Genomic DNA, 20512 nt, shown 5'->3' on the forward strand with positions numbered 1-20512 from the left:
TCGCCTTAGATCTGACATATCTATTGCTCTCTCTCTCTCTCTTTCTCTCTCTGTCTTTTTCATCCGATTCTCTCAATAAGTTGTGCTAAGGTGGCATCTCAGGCACTGCCCTAATTAAGGTCTACGATCGATCTTCCCCCGCCCCCAACTCTTGATTGCTACTGCAGCTCACAGATCAGATTTTGATGCTTTTCTTCGAATTTGTATCTTTTTTATTTTTGTTTTTTTTGTATCTCGTCATTGTCATAGCAGCGAAGCTGTTGAGTGCTCCGCTACAAGTGTAATTGCCAGTTGGCTAATGAATCATTTCCCCAATTTGAGATTGAAAATGATCTGCGTTTAATGCATCTACGACAGAGAGCAATTTAAATGCTCAGCAGTTAACGAGTTCAAATGAAAACATTTTATAAATTCTACAAATTTTCTTCATATCAAAAATGTCACTTTGGAATTCTATTTCTTGGCTTCAGCGCATTAATAAGAAAAAAAGTGCTAAACAGCAAAGTAGATGCGAACCTTTTGGGAATTCATTATAAAAAATTTTGAAATTTCCAAATTAATCACATTTTGCTTTGACAAAACTTTGCGGAAATTATCAAATTTATAAATGTTGTATATATTTTAGTAATCGGACAACTATTTTTAATATTTTTTTGATGCATAAGTATATGAAATTAAAGTGATTTTCTATTAAATGCAAGGTTTAGTTTATTGCTGGTTATTTTGTATTATTTTTTAACATGTTTAAGAAACTTGAACTTTGCAAATAAGTAAATAAATAAATAACATTTGCTAATGAATAGATGCAAAGTCAATTTGATGCACTTTAATAATGCTAATGATGATTTTATTTAAATTGTGGATATATTTTTTTTGTTTCAAATACAAAAATAATATATGTATTCCTACTCTAATAAATTGTATTTTACAAGTAGAGAAAGTATTTTATTTTAATTGCCGAAATAACTTCTATGTTTTTTTAAATAAAAGCCGTTATGTAGTTTGCTTTCTGACGCACTGCTTTTTCAAAGTTCACAACTGTAAAACACATTTAATTTTTAATGGAACATTTTATTTAAATGTTATTTTAAATATATAAGCTTAATAAATACATTTTTCTACTGGAAAGTATTTTTCTTGTCAGAAAATAGGAATTAAATCTTAATAAATGATTTTTGCTGGTGTTTCATGCTTTCTTATAATAGTGAAATTATTGAAATTATTCCTAATGTAAAAGTACTATAGCAATAAAAGAATATGCTCAAAAAAAGTTGAATTGCGAGCGTCAATTTAATTTGGTTGAATATTGAAAGTTACTTAAGTGACACCATAAAGAGCAAAGTCAATTAGTGAATAAGTCGCAAATTGGAGCTGCGATGGAAATAGTCAAAATGGAAAGGGCTGCAATTGCGACGAGAATGTGGCAGCAACGGTTCAGTTGGCAACAAGGCAGCCAAAATAAAACAAAAAAAAAAGGAAAAATGAGAAAAAAACAAACAAACAAATGAACAAATGAACATGTCGACGTCCAAGTGTCACCACAAAATAGTAGCCAAGTAGCTGGCAACCGAAAGTGGGACACATATCCGAAGGCAAAGGGGACCGTGTCGTGTCCATGTTGCCACTGCAGCAGCAGCTGCAAGAAGGGCATCAGGAGTAGCAACAGGAGCAGCAGGAGGAGCAGAAGAAGCGAGGGATGTTGTTGAGCTGCCAGCGATTGCAATCTTCCGCTTCTGCGCTCTCGCCCTCGATCTGGATACGAATGTTGCAGTTGTCGCTGCTGCTGTTGCTGCTGTTGCTGTTGCTGCTGTTGCTGCCACAGCGAACTTAATTTTCCGCCATTTGCTCATTTGGTCAGACCGAACCATAAAGCGTATGTGCCAATGCCATATGGAGAGAGGAGCAGAGCGAACAGCAGCAGCAGCAGGAGCTCATCATTGCTGATCTCGTGCAGCTGATAAAGGAAACCGCCGCGAATGAAGTTGTCGCTAACCGGGACGCAGAACATACACAATTTAATTAAAGAGACGACTACCGTGCTGCCCAAGATCAAGAATCGATCTCTCCCCCTCTTCCTTCTCTCTCTCTCTCTCTCTTCATCTCTTCCTCCTTTGCTCGCTTCGTGACTTGCATAAATCTCATCGATCGATCGATTTCTATATCTGTTTATCGATAAATGGAAACAGCATTGACTCTTTAGCTTGCATTATTGCCACGACCTTGAGACACTAATGAAGATCTTTACATTTTTTTTTCATTTCGTTTATTTTTCCTCTGTTTTTTTGGAATCGAAAGTCGTTGGGTCTGAACAAACGTGGCCGTTTGCATAATTCATTTCCAATTTATATGCTATAAAAGCCGATAATGGCCGCAATTAAGTTCGTGTCCCTTTGATAATTTTCCACATTTACGCGGCCATTAAAGTGATTCCCAGTGCATTTTTCTCGCACATTATCAGCTCCTCATTTCCATAGTCGCTGACATGCAACGCAGACGACACAAGGTTCCCCAATTCCCAGTTTCAGTTTCAGTTTCAATTCCAGTTGACTGTTGTGGCCAACGTCATTCGCATTCGTTTATCGCATGTAGTCAGAGGTAAGAAAAATGATAGACGTCGCTGGAAAAACATCTTAGTTGTATTTTAAACTTACTTACGTATCTTTTTTTTTTGGAGGGTGAGACGACCCTAGACCCTAGAGCTGGAACTGAACTGAACTGAACTGGACTCGAGGCTAGCTGAGGTGTTAATTAGCTTTATCTTAATGCAGGTTCCGGCACACAGTTCAAACTGAATTATACATAATAATTTGTTTGCCACTCTCTTAAAGTGGAACTTAATGTAGCCAAGCTGGCCATAAAAACCAAGATATGACACCATCTTCTTCCCTTCCCATTCTTTTTCTTTTCCCTCATTCGTGTTCTTTGCATTATTTCATGGCTGAAAGACGCCACCCACAGCACCCCCCACACTCTCTAGCACAGTTCAGTTCAGTCCAGTCCAAGTTAGATCCATTGAGCCCACGTTAGCAGCTCGTGTTAAATGGCCATTAATCACATTAGATATGCATTAATACGGGACACGAATGGGAAAAGCTCGTGGACGCTGCTTCTGGTAATAACATTAGAATGAAATATGGAGACCCTCTCAAAATTTCACTGCCCTCTCTCTCCCTGTCTTTCTCTCCATCTCTTACAGCATATATTAAATTATTTAAATATTTTATTTGGGGTTGGAAATAATCAAAATGTTTTTATAATAAATTTGAATATCACTTTTATATTAGCAATAACAAATTAGTGAAATGCGCATTAAAACATGTATTCAACTATTTAATGAGCACACACGAATTCATTGCAATTTTCCTGCGTACTCTAAATATTTTATTAGGGGCTGGAACTGACTAAAATGCTTTTTTGCTTGACTTTAATACGATATTTGTTTATTTATTTAATCAAACACATATTTTAGTTGAAATTCCATTTGAAGCTTCTCTTTATGCCGCTCATTTATTAGAATAAATGTCTTGTATCTGGTGTAACTTCAACCACCCACACACAGACACACACGCACACACACTCAGGCGAACTAACAACCCTAACCATGCACACACAAAGAGTCTCTGCTGTGCTGTCGCTGTATTTGTGCTTATCTATGTGAATGCCGTTTGCCGGCTGTGCGTGTGTGAGTGCGAAAGAGGCGGAGCTAAGCGGCGACAGTAAGAGAAGCAAATGAAACCATTAAGAGGCCGCACACTACACTACACTACACTACAGTGCAGCGGTGGGCTTAAAGGGGGTTGAATTTGCATTTTAGGGTATTTCAGTCAGTGTGCGTGTGTGTGCGGTGTTCTCTCTGAGAGCGTGTTCTTAGCTGCAGCTGGTCGCCATTATAACGCATTATTAAGCAAACAAACAAGCAAGCAAACAATGTGAAAAAGAGCATTAAACAAACAGTAAAACCAAACATAAAGCTAAACACACACACGCGCAGACAGCCGAACAACTGCTGAGCACACTCAACCTCAGCCATTACGTTCTCACTCTCTCGCAGCGTGTGAGTGAGTGTGTGTGCGTGCGAGAGTGAATGCGCCAAAAAAGAGAAGACACATGGCATACTCACACTCACCCGCCGCTCTATACAGAAATGCGCCTGCTGCTGTTGTTGTTTCGCTCACACTCACGCCAAACTGGAGCTATGGGGAGATGGAGATTTTGAGCAGCGCTGCGGCTGCGGCTGCGTCTGTGGCGACGACAACGACGACGACGACTGTGGCTGGTTTTTGTTGTTTGTGTTTGTTGGTTTTGTTCGTTTTCGTTTGTCGTTTTTGTTGTTGCTGCTTTTCGTTTGGCCCGGCAGAGATACTTTTCTTGCGGCGTGCACGCCATACGAAATCAGTCAATGTCTTGGAGTTGATGGCGCGAGTACACGCGACACGAGGTGACTGCGACTGCGACTGCGACTCCGACGAGTGCGAAATAAACTCGAACTCGAGCTCGAACTCGAACTGCAACTCGATATCGACATCGACATCGAACTGTTGTGTTTTTACGTGTGATATCAGCAGAAGCCGCCGTTAGCCGCAGTTAACCGTTAATCGTTTGCCGCCCGCCGTCGTTTTGTTAAGTGAACAACAACAAAATCAATTGCCAATAAATTGCAATTTTTTGCAAAAAACTATAATATTTTTTTTTTTTGGTGCAAAAGCAAAACCAAGCAAAAAGTGAAAAATTTGAAAGAAAAGAATATAAAAAAGATATTGAAAAATTGTTAACACAGTTTTGCCACAGTTCCTAAACAAAATTCTCGCAAGAGACAAAACACAACATAATTAATACACAAGGAGAGGATAGCATCGCAATCACGACGTCGTCACCCGGGTCAATAATGCTGGTGCCGTCGGACATGATCGCGGCACAGTCCAAGATGGTCTATCAGATGAACAAATATTGCGCGGATCGTGTGCAGGTGCGCAAGGCGCAGATCCACAAACAGATCCAGGAGGTCTGTCGCATCGTTCAGGATGTGCTCAAGGAGGTCGAGGTGCAGGAGCCACGTTTCATCTCCTCCCTCAACGACTATAACGGTCGCTTCGAGGGCCTGGAAGTGATCTCACCCACAGAATTCGAAATCATCATCTACCTCAATCAGATGGGCGTTCTCAACTTCGTCGACGACGGCACTCTGCCCGGCTGTGCGGTGCTCAAGCTGAGCGACGGACGCAAGCGATCCATGTCATTGTGGGTGGAGTTCATCACGGCATCCGGTTATCTGTCGGCACGCAAAATTCGCTCCAGATTCCAGACGCTGGTGGCCCAAGCGTGCGATAAGTGTGCCTATCGTGACATTGTCAAGATGATCGCCGATACCACCGAGGTGAAGCTGCGGATCAGAGAGCGGATCATTGTGCAAATAACGCCCGCCTTTAAGTGTGCCGGCCTCTGGCCACGCTCAGCCTCGCATTGGCCGCTGCCGGGCATCCCCTGGCCGCATCCCAATATTGTGGCAGAGGTTAAGACTGAGGGCTTCGATATGCTCTCCAAGGAGTGCATCGCACTCCAGGGCAAGAACTCCGCCATGGAGGGTGATGCCTGGGTGCTTAGCTTTACGGATGCCGAGAATCGCCTCTTGCAAGGTGAGTTATCCTTCTCTATTTAGGGGCTATAAAGCTTCAAGTTCTTGCTCCAAGTTGCCGTCGGCGAATCACATAAGCTTCCTCCATCAATAAAAGAAAATTTAAATAAGTGAATTTAGTGCCATTGAAAATATAATCAAAATAGTAGAGATAAAATTTAGTCTACGCAGATCAAGGTAAAAGTTTAGTTAAGATGTTTAAAAAAAAGAGATCTAATAGGAAATTTGAATAATAGATTTATTGAAACAATAAAGTTCTTCAAAGTATTTCAATACTTTAAAAATTCTTATTACCCATCTATCACAAAAAAAAATTTACAAAGAGAGGAAACAGTTTTTTACAAATTTCAAGATCAACAATTTTCGATCAAAATTTAAAATTATTGATAATAATAAATTATTTTGAAAAAAGAAAACGAATATTAAATACACATTTTTTAAGGATTTAATATTTCTTAATGGGAAACCGATTTAGAAATGTAGCAAAAGTTTATAGGACAATAAAGAAAGTGAAAAATAATTTCGGAATTTTAAGAGCAATATGGAATTTCCTAAATTACATTTTTGAAATTATTCGAAAGCCTTTAAAATTATTTAGACTATGAACCAAGAAAATCTAGCATTCAAAAGTATATTATAATATTCAAATAAGCTAATCGATTTAGAATCGAAATTACAATTTTTCGAACAAAAAAAGAAAAAAAGAAGAAAACAATTTTTTTTTTTTAATTTTTAACATTTAATATTTAAGATTAAAATCAACTAATACTTCAATGCACTTAAAATATAATGCTAGTAATGCCATTGAAATAGTAATCAAATTATTATTTTGAAAGTATGATGATTAAATTTGTTGGGGAAAACCGCAGAAATCTCGACATTTTCATAGATACAGAGTACCTCAGATAGGCACTACTACATATATGTTAGTAAATATAGTATGCTACCATCCAAAGGCGATGGCTATTTAAAGAAACTTCGAGAGCAGGCGAAATAGGTCTATGACTATTTATGGGTAAAACCGAACACCCCATTAAACCAAAAGCCACGAAAATAAATGCTATCCGGTTGTAAATTAATCTAGAATTGTTTTTACTTTCAATCGAATTTCAATTCTTTTTTGTTGTTGTTGTTTTTTTTTGGTTTAGTACTTGGACTGGTAGCAAACTGTCAACGGTATATGGGGAGTAGCTAACGTATTTACAATCAGTGACACACTTAAATTTAATTGATTTATTTCGAACAAATCAGCGACTGTAGTTTGATATAATTGCTTGTAAATTAAGCATTTGGTCTGGCCACACGACAGACGATCAGTTTCTGCCCCCCCAAAGATCGTTGAGGCCAGATACGCGATATCTTTGTGGCAGCCAAAGACCATTCGTGTTTTTTTTTTGGGGTGACTCTGTGCTGAGATCCACAATTGATAAGGTGTTCGTTAGACGATCGCACATTGTTCGCGATCATATCTAGTACGATATGATCAAAGTTTTGGAATAAATAAATGCCAAATGAATACTAGAATTTCACCATCACAATTCACAATCGAAATCACAATCAATTCACAATCATTTAAGCAGCAGATCGAAGCGATTTAGTTTCGAATAGCAAACGCATCCATCGTTTATCGGGAGAGAGATAAGAAATGAGATACGGGCCCCTATATGCGACTGGCAACGATCATAAATCTGTTCAGGGCGACGATTGCTGCACTGACTGAGCAAACTCAACTATTGGCATCTCTCTCTCTTTCTCTGTCTCTTTCTCTCGCTCTCCCCACGCGCACAAATCCGCTGATCTGAGCCAGATAAACGCAGTCGAAGTCAAAGTCGATGTCGATGTCGAAGTCGAGAAGACGAAGACAAAGTCGCGCTGGCATAGCTATAAGGTAGCCAGTTAGTCAGTTGGTTTGGTCGAAAGACCAAACGGGTTTTTGGGGTCCGTGTAGCTGTAGATATCAACAATGCCAATGCCTGAGCCATAAATAAATTTCTAAACGATTTTATAAATATTTTAAATCTCGGCGATTAGATAAAGTCAACAAATAAATAAAACAACGGGCGCGCAGTCACCAAGAAGCGCTCCCCAACGAAAACTACACACACAAAAATAAAAGCAGAAACAGCAAAAAAAAAAATTAAAAAATAGAAACAACAAAAATAAAAGCAAAACTAAGAATCTTAAAGCGAATACAAAATTTTAACCGCAAACAGCGATGTCAAATACCAAAATTGCAAATCGGAAACCAAATCGAAATCAAAGTCGAAATCCAAATAGATATCGAAATCGAAATCAAGACATCAGATAGAGATTTATTTGTCCTTTTCATCTTCATCTCTATTATTTTTATTTTAAATTTTACTCTTCCAACTCCCATTCTAAATTTTATTCGATCAGATCGATTGAGTATTTAATTTAATACAAATTTTATTCGATTAGATCGATTTGGCATTTAATTTAATACTATGACGCACAATCGTTATCGTTATCGCTATCGTATATCGCACTTTCTACATATTTATCAAAGTCGAAATTCACAAAACTAAAATAAATATTTTCTCAAGCTTGATTCAATCGCTATCGCTATCATCATCGTATATCGGGTTTTCAACAAATTTCGAAATTCTCCAAAAATGTTTTGTTTAAGTTTGGTTCATTTGTGAACTGAACTTACAAAATTTCTTAAAAAATTCAAACTACAAGGAAATTTCCAAGAATATTTTTCTACAGTTTGTAAAATTTATTTAAATATTATGAATATTATTTACAGCTCTAAGCATTCTATCATACTCGATATATCGATGTGTAAGAACAACTATTTTTAAGCTCTGTTTCTGAATTTGCAGATCATGATTTCATTATAATAATTTGCTTTACAACTTTAGTGACTTGATTTCGATTTATATTTTCAAGATTTAGTAAGACTCATTACTCAAAATTGAAAAAGTATATCGCTTGGCCATGAACTTGAGTATGTTAAAACATTCCATGGAATTATTATGAAATTATTTTATATGGTAATATAACGATGATTACAATAACTAGACGACGCACCACTATCGAAACATATGGCCTATGGCCATAATAATAGTCCATAAGCCAGCAAAAAATGAAAATAATAAAAAAAACCAAGTATTGTGAAAATATAAGTGGTCTCGAACCGTGATTATCGGAGCAGGTCGAGATTAGCACGTCTCTTGACACTCCATGTCCATGATTTATGTGCTGGTTGACGTACGCGTAGGTTGATCAATCAAACCGGTTCGAGGCCTACTTATGGTAGTTACCGATCTGAGTTCACATATGTTATGTACCTTGAATAATTGTGTTATAGGGTTATGGGTTTGCTTGCCAACTAGTGTCAATTAACAGCAAATTAGAAGACACAAAAGTTTGCAACACACCCACACACACACACACACACACAACAAACACGCACTGATTAATCAGTTTCGAAAAGGAACAATTAACCTTATGATGGAAGTAGGCACTTATCAAATTTCATAAATGTTATTTGTTTGCTCAGTTTTTCAAAAGCATCGGACACTTGAGTGCCATTAAAATGAGTAATCGGGCATAATTGAAATTAATCAATGTCCAAAATAATAAATGATAAATGCTGGAATCTATTAAAATGAAAACTAAAACAACTCAAAATTCACAAAATAATAGAGCTTAACTTGAAGTACTCTATTTATCTGACTAACTAGCTTAATGGATTGGAAAAACTTAGAACATGACTCGCCTCGTTTTTGTGATAATTATTTATGGTGTAGAAAATCCGAAAAGAACAAATTTGGGAATACCTACCACGAAATTTCTGTCAACATAATAATATAATTTTCTATTAAGGAGTAACTCTTGTGAAAATCATTGGCTTCTTATAAAGAGAAAAACTTATGAAGATTGAAAATTGATCTTTTTGATGAAAATACTTGGGAGTAAGAACTTTTATTAAAATTAGTAAAACGAATAAGTTAAGATGCGAATATTGGGAATATCTGTAGCACTTTATGAAGAGAAGTTCAAAAATGTATTCTTTTAAAAGAAACATCTTAAAATTACTTAATAAAAGCTTTTATTAAAATTAGTTGAAAGAATATTACTCAATTGTCAGTTAAGATGTGAATAATTAGAAAATCTGTAGAGAAGTTTGAAAATGTAATTTAATAATAAAAGAAAAAACTTTAGAATGCTTAGTGAACAGTTTTATTAAATTTAGCTGGAAAAATAATTATAAATAGTCAGTTAAGATACAAACATTGTGAATATCTGTAGGAAATAACAAACAAAAAATTTAACAACAAATTTGAGTACTTATTTCAAAATTTGAAAGTAAAGCTAGAAGAAATTTTATTCCAAACAAAATTGGTTAATTATAAGTCTTATTATATTCTTAAATTCGTTTTGACATTTTGTGCTTATTAGAAAATAAATGTATAAATATATATTTTGGATTCATTAGAACATTAATATTTAATATATTATTTTCTTAGGAACTTAATGTTCCTCTCAAAATTTTAAACCATAGATTGAATTTTTGTATACATATTTTAAAAATAAATTGTTTCTTTTCGCGTTGCAGGTGCCAGCCGCCGTCGTTGCCTTAGCATATTGAAGACACTGCGCGATCGCCATCTGGATCTGCCCGGGAATCCCGTAACGTCGTACCATCTGAAAACGCTGCTGCTGTACGAATGCGAGAAGCATCCGAGGGAAATGGAATGGGAGGAGAACTGCATTGCGGATCGCATCAATGGCATATTTCTACAGCTGATCTCGTGCCTGCAATGCCGTCGCTGTCCGCACTACTTCCTGCCCAACATGGATCTCTTCAAGGGCAAGTCGCCGGGGGCCCTCGAGAATGCCGCCAAGCAGGTGTGGCGCCTCACCCGCATCATGCTGACCAATGTGCGTTGCCTCGAGGAGTTGTAGAGTTTGTTTAGCTGCTAAGCAAGTAGAGAGTTGGATTCGATTCGTTTTATTTTTTTCTTTTTTTTTTTGTTATCATTTTAATTTTATTTTTCATTTTTTTTTATTTAATTTTTATGTTTTTCTTTTTGTTTGAGCTAAAAAAACAAAAGCCGCATAATGCGGCCCCGAGATACGATTAGAATTTTGTAGTAGAAGCGAAGAGGATTGTGGGGAAGGGGGCAACGCTCAGTGAGGTAACGTTCGTGGAGGAAATTTTAACCCAAATACTATTTGATATTTCATTAGAATTAAATTTAGTTCTTAGGTGCTTTCGAAAAGTATACGCCGCTTCAAGAGTTTCCTATATTTAATTGATACAACTACAAATACGTATACAACAACAAAAATATCTACCCTTTAAAGCATACATACATTTATATATACATAATAACAAGGTCATAAATACGCACAAAATTAAATATAAAAAAAACAAACAAAAAAAAAACTGCGCCTAAGTAAACTAAGTATGAATACTTGCTAAATACATAAATACATACATGAATTTTTTTTTTTTGATAGATTGCAAAACATTTTTGCCTAGGCGGCAAATAAAATTAGCTAAAGTATTTAGTTTAAGTTAAGGATCAATTTTAGTAGCGCTCAACTCGGCGAAATGCGGTTGAAATCAACCTTTTTTTTTGTTTATAATTATTTATTTGTGTTTTGCCTTTCTTGTGAGTTTAGTCAATAAAAACCTAAGTTTTTTTCAAACAACAAATTGAAAATTGAGTTTTTTATTTCAAAGTTGAATAAACAAAACTTTTCACTACTGCAATTGGTATAACAATTAATAGAGATCCGGGTTCGGGTTCTAGCATTAGGGTCTTTGATGTTTAACGGCGTCGTGTGCCATTTTTGGCAATTTGACAATTTTGCGGCAATTTATAGGTCGCGATATCTAGGAGACATCGGAGTTGGGTCTTCTTTTTTGCTGTGTGTGTGGACAGCTCGGCCATTGAAAATGTCATCGCGACTGACAGTCGGAGCTGTAGTCGAATGCGTTGCGAATTTTAATGCGACATTAAAGATATTTCGAAGACAGCTAACAAACCCAATAAACTTTACATCAATTGAACGAAAGAAGAAAACATTTATTGCCAATTCATTGCTCGTCTTCGATTATGGCCATAAGCTAAAGTTGTTGAAGCGGCCCACTTTGAGCCTGAGTCAGCCAAATGAAAACCAACAACAGCAACGAGAACAACAACGACGACAACGATAACGACAACGACAACGAAACCAATTCATCGATTGACAACGAAGCATTGCGCATACGACATGTAGATCACGTGTGAGTTTCAATTTCAAGCAACAGACATAACAGTCAAATTAAATTTAAAGCCATTCATAAATTCAATTATTTCACTTTTCGGTCAGTTCTTTTTTTTTTTTGTGAATTTCTTATACCCTGCAAATAATAAATTAAAGCTGTTTCTTTAAATTTATATTAAAGAAAAGTGACATTTATTTTGTTCAAGTGAAAACTTTTTCATTTATTTCAGTTCATTTATATTAATATATCTGAAATTAAAAGAATTTAATTAAATATTGTCATTCTTGAAATATAAAAAGTTTAAGGGGTATTCTTTAGTCATCTCCATTTTTTTTGGGGCTTGTTCTTCATATACATATTTATTGCTGTTGCAGTTTGATATACATAAATAGTATGTTTTATTGTCTCCAATTGATTTATGCTTGCACGTTTTTATTATATGAAATTCCAGTGCAAATGACAGTTACAATGGGAATTTTATGACATTTAAATGTGCAAATATTTGATTATTTCATTCTATCAAATGTATGTGAAACACGTATTGTCGATAACCCAGTTGGGAATGAATATCAAACGATTTATTAATATATATTATTTATAGAAACATAAATTTGAGAAATATTATCAGAGATGTTAAGCCGATGTTCTCAAAAAAAGATTAGTTGATATAGATACTGATTAAAATCTGTCATCGATTTCAGCAACTGCCACGTTTGAAATGAAGTCGATAGATCGTTAATTGGGAATTAATATCTGAGATCTATTGAATGACATAGAAATATGATTTAAAGCATTATTATAGATACTGAACAGTATCTGCTTTGTATTCTAACTGAAACTGTTATCGATTACAGCAACTGCAACGCTTCAATTAAATACACGTAATCGATAAGTCGCTCGTTGTTGGCTGGATGCTAAGGGCGCCTATATAAGGTTCATATATGGAATATATATTCTTTAACCAATTAGGCGTCATGCCAGCAGGTTGATTGGGCGACCAGAAAAGAAGATATGGCAGCGACATTCAAAAATCGGGTCGTTAGCCGGTTAGTTGCGCTTTTAATGAGTTGTTGTTTATTGGATTTGATTTGCATTTTAATATGCCCAAAAGAAACAAAAATAAATTTATTATTTGTTGTTGTCTGCGGTTGCTTTTATATTTTGTTGTTGCTGCTGCTCTTCTTGTCGAGATAACATATTTGATTTTTGGCTCGACGCGTTTTTGATATGCTTTTTTTTGTTGTTGTTGTTGCTGCTGAGCGAGCGAGGGAGTGAGGAGAAATGCCATTGATGCGTTTGCTTCCCACACAAATTAAAGAACAATTAATAAATGATAATTTTTGGCCGTAGCTTTAACCTGCCTCCCTCAACCCTTGTTGATGTTTGTGTTCGCCCTGTCATCATCGGCAGATGTCAGATATATACACATATATATTTTTTTTTGGTGTCCAATTTGTTAGCCAAATTCTCGTGCTTGTTTTCAGTTTCGGTTTCAGTTTCAGTTTCAGTTTCGGTTTCTGAAGCGGTTACTCAATTTGGAATGTGTTTGTGTGGATCGTGTCTTAATGAATTCGCTGCAATTTATATTCATTTAATGGCCAGAAGCAAATTTTTATGAACATCTCATAATCACATTTTGAACACACAATTTGTTATAAAACAAAAGTATAAGTATAATATTTGATGGCATGTGTAGAATGATGGACAAAAAAAAAAAGAAAGAAACTGGCACTTTAAGTACGAGTAAATGCTGTGATAATCGGGAATTAAAGTTTCTGCGGAGATTGAGTAGCTGAGTAGCCTCTGTTGATCATGATCATTATGGAGGTTGAGGCAGCTACCAACAACGAGATTTGTGCACGGCTGTCAACCGGCATCAGCATCTCTCTCTCTCTCTCTCTCTGTCTCTCTTTGTCTCTCTGGCTCTTTCTTTTGGCAGCAGTTGCAATGCGTTCTTTTTTTTTTTGTTAAGCGAAAATCAAAACAAATGTTTTATTTAAATGGTTAATTTGATCAGCGAAACCGGATCAGGGGTCGTTTGCTTGGATTTCAGTTTTCGGTTTTCGGTTTCAGCTTGTTGCAGATAGCCAAATGAACACAGCTTACACGTTCGCTTGATGATGAGATGAGGCTCGGCAGCGAGAACACACAAATGAAGAACAAATGACGCGGGTCTGCCAAATCGTGAGAATTGCATTCAACTCTTCGCATGGCCATTTTAATTTGCGGACTTCAATCAAACTGCACTGGCAGCTGACTGCGATGATGAGGAGGAGAAAGAGGATGGGGAGAAGGAGGTGGAGATGTACGCAACAGCAGCAACAGCAGCAGCAGCAGCAGAAGAAGAAAGAAGCATTTGCTGTTGCATTGCGTCGGCGCTTGCCACTTAGCATAAACGGAGGCCAAGCAAAACTCGTTGACCAGTTGCAGAATCGCGTTGCGCTTTGCGCTCTTCGCTTGCGTGAGCCGTGAACGCTTAAAGGAGACGGTGACGGAGAGGGAGGAGGAGGAGGAGGAGGAGGGGGAAAAACGCGAGCCAAGTGAGCCACGACCTGTGTGGCCAGTGCATCAGGGTAACAAGCTGTAATTAGAGCCCCTTAGCCTGTCATCGCCAGGGTGCTTGATTATAGGCTTTTGACAAAAAGCAAATATTAATTTAATACGGTGAGCCACAAGCGCCGCAAGGCATCGCTCGACGAGCCGCCACAGCAACAGCAACAGCAACGGCAACGGCAACAGCAACCATAGCTACCTCTACAACAACAACGACAACAACAACCACTGCAAGTTGCTTGGAAATCTTTTACATAGTTGCCGTAATTACGTGTATTTTCCTCCAGACTCTTGGCGTGAATATCGGCAAATCAGCTGCTATCAATGTGTAGAAATCTAAATACACTTTGTATACTCTGCATTTTTGGTCGAGCAACTTGTATTTCTATTGGATTTTATTTCAAAATTTAAAAAATACATTTGTTGGCAATTTAACTTGCTCAAAATAATCAATAGTTAATGCAATTATTGTTGAGATTTCTTTATTATTATTACAAATTTCCTTAAAACTAATTTTCTTGCGATTCATATTTAAAATGCTTCAATTGAAGCAATTTTATAACTCAAAAAATTAGTTTGTTTATAGGAAATATTTTCAGTATTATTACATTTTAAAAAATTATTTTTATTGTAGCAAAACTATAATTTAAATTAGAGTAGAAATAAAGATTTTTACAAAGCAGTGTTTTAAATTTCTTTAAAACCATTTTTATTTCACTAAATCTACATTTTAAATATGAAATTAGAGCAATTTTATTAACTAATAATATAGTTTAATATTTTTATACGAAACAAATTAAGTTTTATACATTTTTTAAAACTTTATTTACTGCACAGCTAAATTTTTAAATAGTTAATAAACACAATTTTATGATGCGAAAATATGCAAGTTGATATTTGTGATTAATTTGATTATCGATTTTAATTATTTTTTGTTTATTTAAATATATAAGAAAAAGCGAAGTTATCTTATGGCTCATTATCATAAGTTTTATGGCTCATTTTAATAAGTAAGTAATTGTTGACAAGCTAACAACTTAATCGATTTTAAAAGCATTTCTTGTAGTAATTATTTTCGAAAATTCAAGTTATTTTCTGCTTTTCATGTTGCTTACTTTTTTATATAAAAAAAGTATATATAGTATATGAAATTTGAGAAATGACTTTGTTAAGATATATTTGTAAGTTCTGAGAAGCTAATGATATCAAATTAAGTATACGTAGCGAATACTCAGCTTATGATATGTTGATAAACATTTAATTCCTTTGCATTCAATATGAAATTATCCAGAAATATAGATTGAACTCCTGTTCTGAAACGCATTTGCGATTATCAAACTAATCCAATGCGATCAATTAAGTTTGAAGACTCTCCGCCAAGCTCAATATCAATTGCAATACTTACGAATTATCAAAGCTCAACTCGTTGTTGTTGTTGCTGTGGCTGTGATTGTGATTGTTGTAGTCAGTTGTTGTCGTCTTCTTTGTGACAATCGTACGCCCATTTTTGGTTAAAAACAATGGGTTCAAACGGCTGCGCTTCAGCGGAAAACAAAAAGCAGGCAACGAGCCCTAAATCAATCACAAGCAGCGACATGTCAACAGCCCCAGGCGGCGAGAGAGCGAGGGAGCGAGGGAGCGAGGGAGAGAGCGAGAGGGATGATGAGAGAGGGGAGAGAGACACCCGCTCAGCCGCCATGGTCGAAGCGAAATGTCAACGTGATCATCGCAGCTTGAAAAGGGCCGCCAACTTGGTCAGCTCACAAATATATATATTGGCCATATAAGTGTGTATATACAAAAAGGGAATCGGAGAGAACTGAGAGAATTGCGGCTTGAGGGACTGCGACTGAGAATGGAGAATCGAGTTGAGCTGAGCTGAGACTCTGGACTATGTGGAACGTGGCGTGCCCATGTCGAGGGAGCGGACACAAAAAATCGAGTAAGAAAGCAAGAGTCGAGAGTGCTCAACTGTGAGATACCCGCTACCCATTTTGAATAAAAACAAAACAGTGCGGAATTTATTTTAAAGCATACCGAATTAACATGCGCCACAAAATATTAAAAATATACCAAAATACATTTGAAATACACCATAAAATCTAAAATATACCATATATGGATATACAAAAGTATTTTTTGAATAACTTTTACAATTTTTATCTGATCCCAACCAAATTTTTAGGAATTATACATAGTTGTTATTATATGCTTAAAAAATAGCGGCTCCAGCTTAACTCTACGCTGTTATTCGATATCGATTCGCGAGGGCTGAGGGGGCGTGGCAAAAATTTGAAACTAATTTGATTTGCATGCAAACATAAAGTGCTATTTAAAAAGAAATTATATCTCTATCCCTTATAGTCTCTGAGATCTGGGTGTTCATACGGACGGACGGACAGACAGACACTGTTCTAGAATGTATATACTTTATACTATAAAGACGCCTCCTTTGCTTGTTACATACATTTGCTGGAGGCACAAGGTTATAATACCCTTCTTCCCGTTGGCTAGCGGGTATAAAAATAAAGGTTGGGACGGATCTCTACGGGGCTGTGCGCGTGATATCTGAACTACGAAATTGAGATCGATTTTCGAGTACGTGTCTGAAATGAGAATGTCACTAAAAGGGCAAGAGAGAGTAAAAGAGAGATATGGAGCGGGAGAGTACGAAAGAGATGGCTTGTTGTAACAATAAATTATGATATTATTGAAAATGAACGCTAAGTAAAATGACAGCTACACTTGGACCTTGGGTTGGGTTGAGTTGCGTTGGGAATCAAGTTGGGATTCGAGCACATTGCGTGATTAGCGTGCACTTGCTGTGTGAGTTAAGAGAGCACGGAGCTGACTGCACTTGTAATTAGTATGCGAGGCAGAAGATCGCGAAACACATGTACTATATAGTTCTCCCATACTCTTGCTCAGTTTCCGCGCTCAGTCGCAGTCGCAGTCTGGACAACGCGTCGCATGCGTAATGAGGCCGCAGGCATTGAGAGAAAAGCGGTAGATAACGCATGGGAGACAAACGTAAAAAAAAAAAAACGAATGAGAAATAAGGTAGAGGAACTGATTGAAGGGGAAACGGCTGAGAGGATTCGTGTCGCTGATTTGTTCGCTGTCATAATTCAATAAAGTAGTCAAATGTCACCTGTACTTAAGCAAAAAAGCGCACGGCTTACGGCTGTTATTGCTGCCATTGATGTTCGCTGCATTCATGAGTGGAGTCGAGTCGAGTACGGTGCAACAACAACAACAACAACAACAACAACAACAACAACAAGATGAGCTGCACCACAGGCAAGAGCTTTAATAAACGGGTTTAATGGCGCTGAACTTCAACGCAAATCCGCTTAGCGTTTGCCTTTTTTTTTTGCATTTGCCTAACAGCACAAAGGGAGCATGAGATTGACTTAGCGGAGGGCAGTCAAAGTAAGAGAGAGTGAGAGAGTCAGAAGAAGAGAGAGAGAGAGAAGACAGCATGTAACTAGACCTTTTATATGCAATGCATGTGCCTCGGTTGACAATCGCATAAATAAACTCGCCATGTGATTTATTTAGGCACACAAAACGTATTTCAATTAACATTTATAGGGCTGCTCTCTATGTAAATCTAATAATCATTTGAATCCAGTAGTTTCTTCAAATCAAAAGTGTTTATTTGAAATTTACAGATACGTACAGTATAAGGAATGCATATCATATGAAATAATTCAATTTTCAAGGGTTTATTTGCTCTAAAAATTAACAGCTACTCAATTTGAATAGGTTTATATTTTATTAACATATCTATCTATACAAATTTAATAATATTTTCAATGCAATAGTTTCTTGTTTCAATTTCATATATTGCTTATATTTAATATATGATAAGTTCATATTTGAAAAAAATTTCTTTGGGAATTGGCATTGCATTCACAGCTTTACTTAGTGGAGACTTCAATTTTTAGCTGCTTGATTTCAATAGGTTCATTTTTTATTAACTTTTTTAAGGCTGTCCTTACTATAAATATTACAAAATTAAATATGGAAAATGCTAATTTTAAAACGTAAGTTTGTTGTAAGAATTGACAGCTTTAATTGAGATTATAATTGTCAGCTTCCATCTAATAAGTTTATTAAGTTATTTACATTTCAAAACAATGTTTTTAAATTTCTGTTTAAGTACAAAGTTTACATTCGCGTTTTTTTGTTGTACAAATTAGCAGTAGCTTTCAAGAAATTAGTTTTTATTGCAGTGCAATTATCATAAAGCAGTAAACCAGCAAGAGTAATTTAACATATGGTATATAATATAGTATATAGTATAATATATCGTTAAGTATTCAGAAATATGGAATTATCACTTGATTTAATGCACTTCATAGTAGATATTTTTTCTTGTGTTTTTTTTTTTAAATTGCTGCTTATTATTTCTTCATTGTAATTAACGATTTGAGTTTTAATACTTCAAGGATTTTGTTAACAGAATTGACAAAGAAAATTGTTAGTTTTAATGCAGTTGATTGGACATGTATTTTGTGTCTTTAAAATTTCTCAAATTGATTTTTGAATAGTTTCATTATATTTATATTATTTATTGTATATACTGAATATTTCTTAATTGTATTCAAATATTCGTAATTCATTCTATTTTAATAACATCTATATTATATTAGTTTCAGTTAATGCATTTTTTTTCATTTTAAAATTTCGCAAATTGATTTGTGGATAGTTTGAGATTGTATCACATAATAAATGCTGATGTTTGATGGATGCTTTTTATAAATATTATTAATGATTTCATTAAATGACTTCTGATTGAACATTATAACATCATTTTATTTGTTGCAGTTGACTAAACATGAATTTCTTTTGGCTTTTAAAATTCGCAAATTGTATTTGGAATTTAGTATTTAGTATTTAAAATATAAATGCTTAAAAGAGTTTGTGTGTGTGTGTGTGTGTTGAGGATAGACATGAATAATATGCTCGTGTTGGGGATGCATGTGAAATTGTGTTATTGTTCTTTTCCATAGAAACTTGGGGCAGTTGACCAGTTGAGCAGATGAGAAGCGGCTGAGAAGCGGTTGAGAAGTTAAGCAGCGGCTCTCGCCTCAGTCTCAGCTGGACAGACTGATATATCTACAAGATAAACGACTGCGTTGATGGTCAATGGTCGAGGGTCGACGACGGTGTCGGTGACGCTTTTTAACAAAAACCAAAACAACAGCAAGAGCAAAGAGCGAGAGCAACAACAATAATAACAAGAAGCAAAGACAAAAGAGACGAAGGAGCAGAGCTGGCGGAGCAGCAAAAAAGACAAACGTTGCGGCGACAACGCAGCAAGTGACAAACGTTTAGATGGATGGATCGTTCTTCATTTGGGACCAAAAACCGAACCGAACCGGACCAGGGTTCGGGACAGAGATCGGCTAGGGGCAGGGGGCAGGGAAGAGGGGAATAGAAGGGAAGAGAGGGGAAAGAGGAAGGCAAGACAAGCGAGCAAGCAAATAAACCAACCGAAAAACGCGACGATTGCACATAAATTATATTCAAATTTCTTCAAGATCTAAGAGATATATAAATACGGGAAAAACACACACACACACACACACACACATACATACACATACAGAGACAGACAGTCGCACACTTATAAATTTATAGTACATGCTCGTTTCCACTTTTTACCATTTGGTTCTCTTTGTGCGTCTGTCCGTCTGTCTTTTGTTTCAAATTTATGCAGATATGCAACTGACGATCTGAGCACTCTGAAAATCCCAAATCCCAAATACCATCGCATCGCATCGCATCATCATCCACCTGGCCACAATGCCTCACTGATCTCCCCCTAAAAAGTAGATACTATAAATTGTGATCACTTTGAGCGATCTATTGATAATAGTTCACAATATTCATTTGCCAGTTGTGCAGATTATTTCCATCCTAATTTACTCATTTTGAAACTTAACAAATATATTTATTAACCATATTTTATTCCTAGTGAAAGTCTGTCTGTGTGTTTGTATGTGTGTTTTTGAACCTGTTTGATTAGCTATTAACATATCAGAAGTGTCCATAACTCTTGTGGAAAATAT

At 36.1% G+C, this 20512-nt stretch overlaps 1 protein-coding gene across 1 annotated transcript; it reads left to right on the forward strand.

The window, feature by feature from the left end:
- The first annotated feature begins 4390 nt into the window (after positions 1-4390).
- LOC133848707 (protein mab-21) lies at positions 4391-11051 on the forward strand. The gene is made up of 2 exons (XM_062284364.1): positions 4391-5633; positions 10218-11051. Exons 1-2 carry the CDS (start codon positions 4886-4888, stop codon positions 10565-10567), a joined length of 1098 nt encoding a protein of 365 aa, XP_062140348.1. The 5' UTR covers positions 4391-4885; the 3' UTR covers positions 10568-11051.
- Positions 11052-20512: the final 9461 nt, after the last annotated feature.

This window comes from Drosophila sulfurigaster, chromosome X (genome assembly GCF_023558435.1).
Source record: "Drosophila sulfurigaster albostrigata strain 15112-1811.04 chromosome X, ASM2355843v2, whole genome shotgun sequence".
Classification (NCBI taxonomy): Eukaryota; Metazoa; Arthropoda; class Insecta; order Diptera; family Drosophilidae; genus Drosophila; species Drosophila sulfurigaster.

Coding starts and splice junctions, on each gene's coding strand:
- LOC133848707 (XM_062284364.1), top strand. CDS start 4,886: ATGCTGGTGCCGTCGGACATGATCGCGGCACAGTCCAAGATGGTCTAT. Junction 5,634..10,217: donor CGAGAATCGCCTCTTGCAAG/GTGAGTTATCCT, acceptor TTCGCGTTGCAG/GTGCCAGCCGCCGTCGTTGC.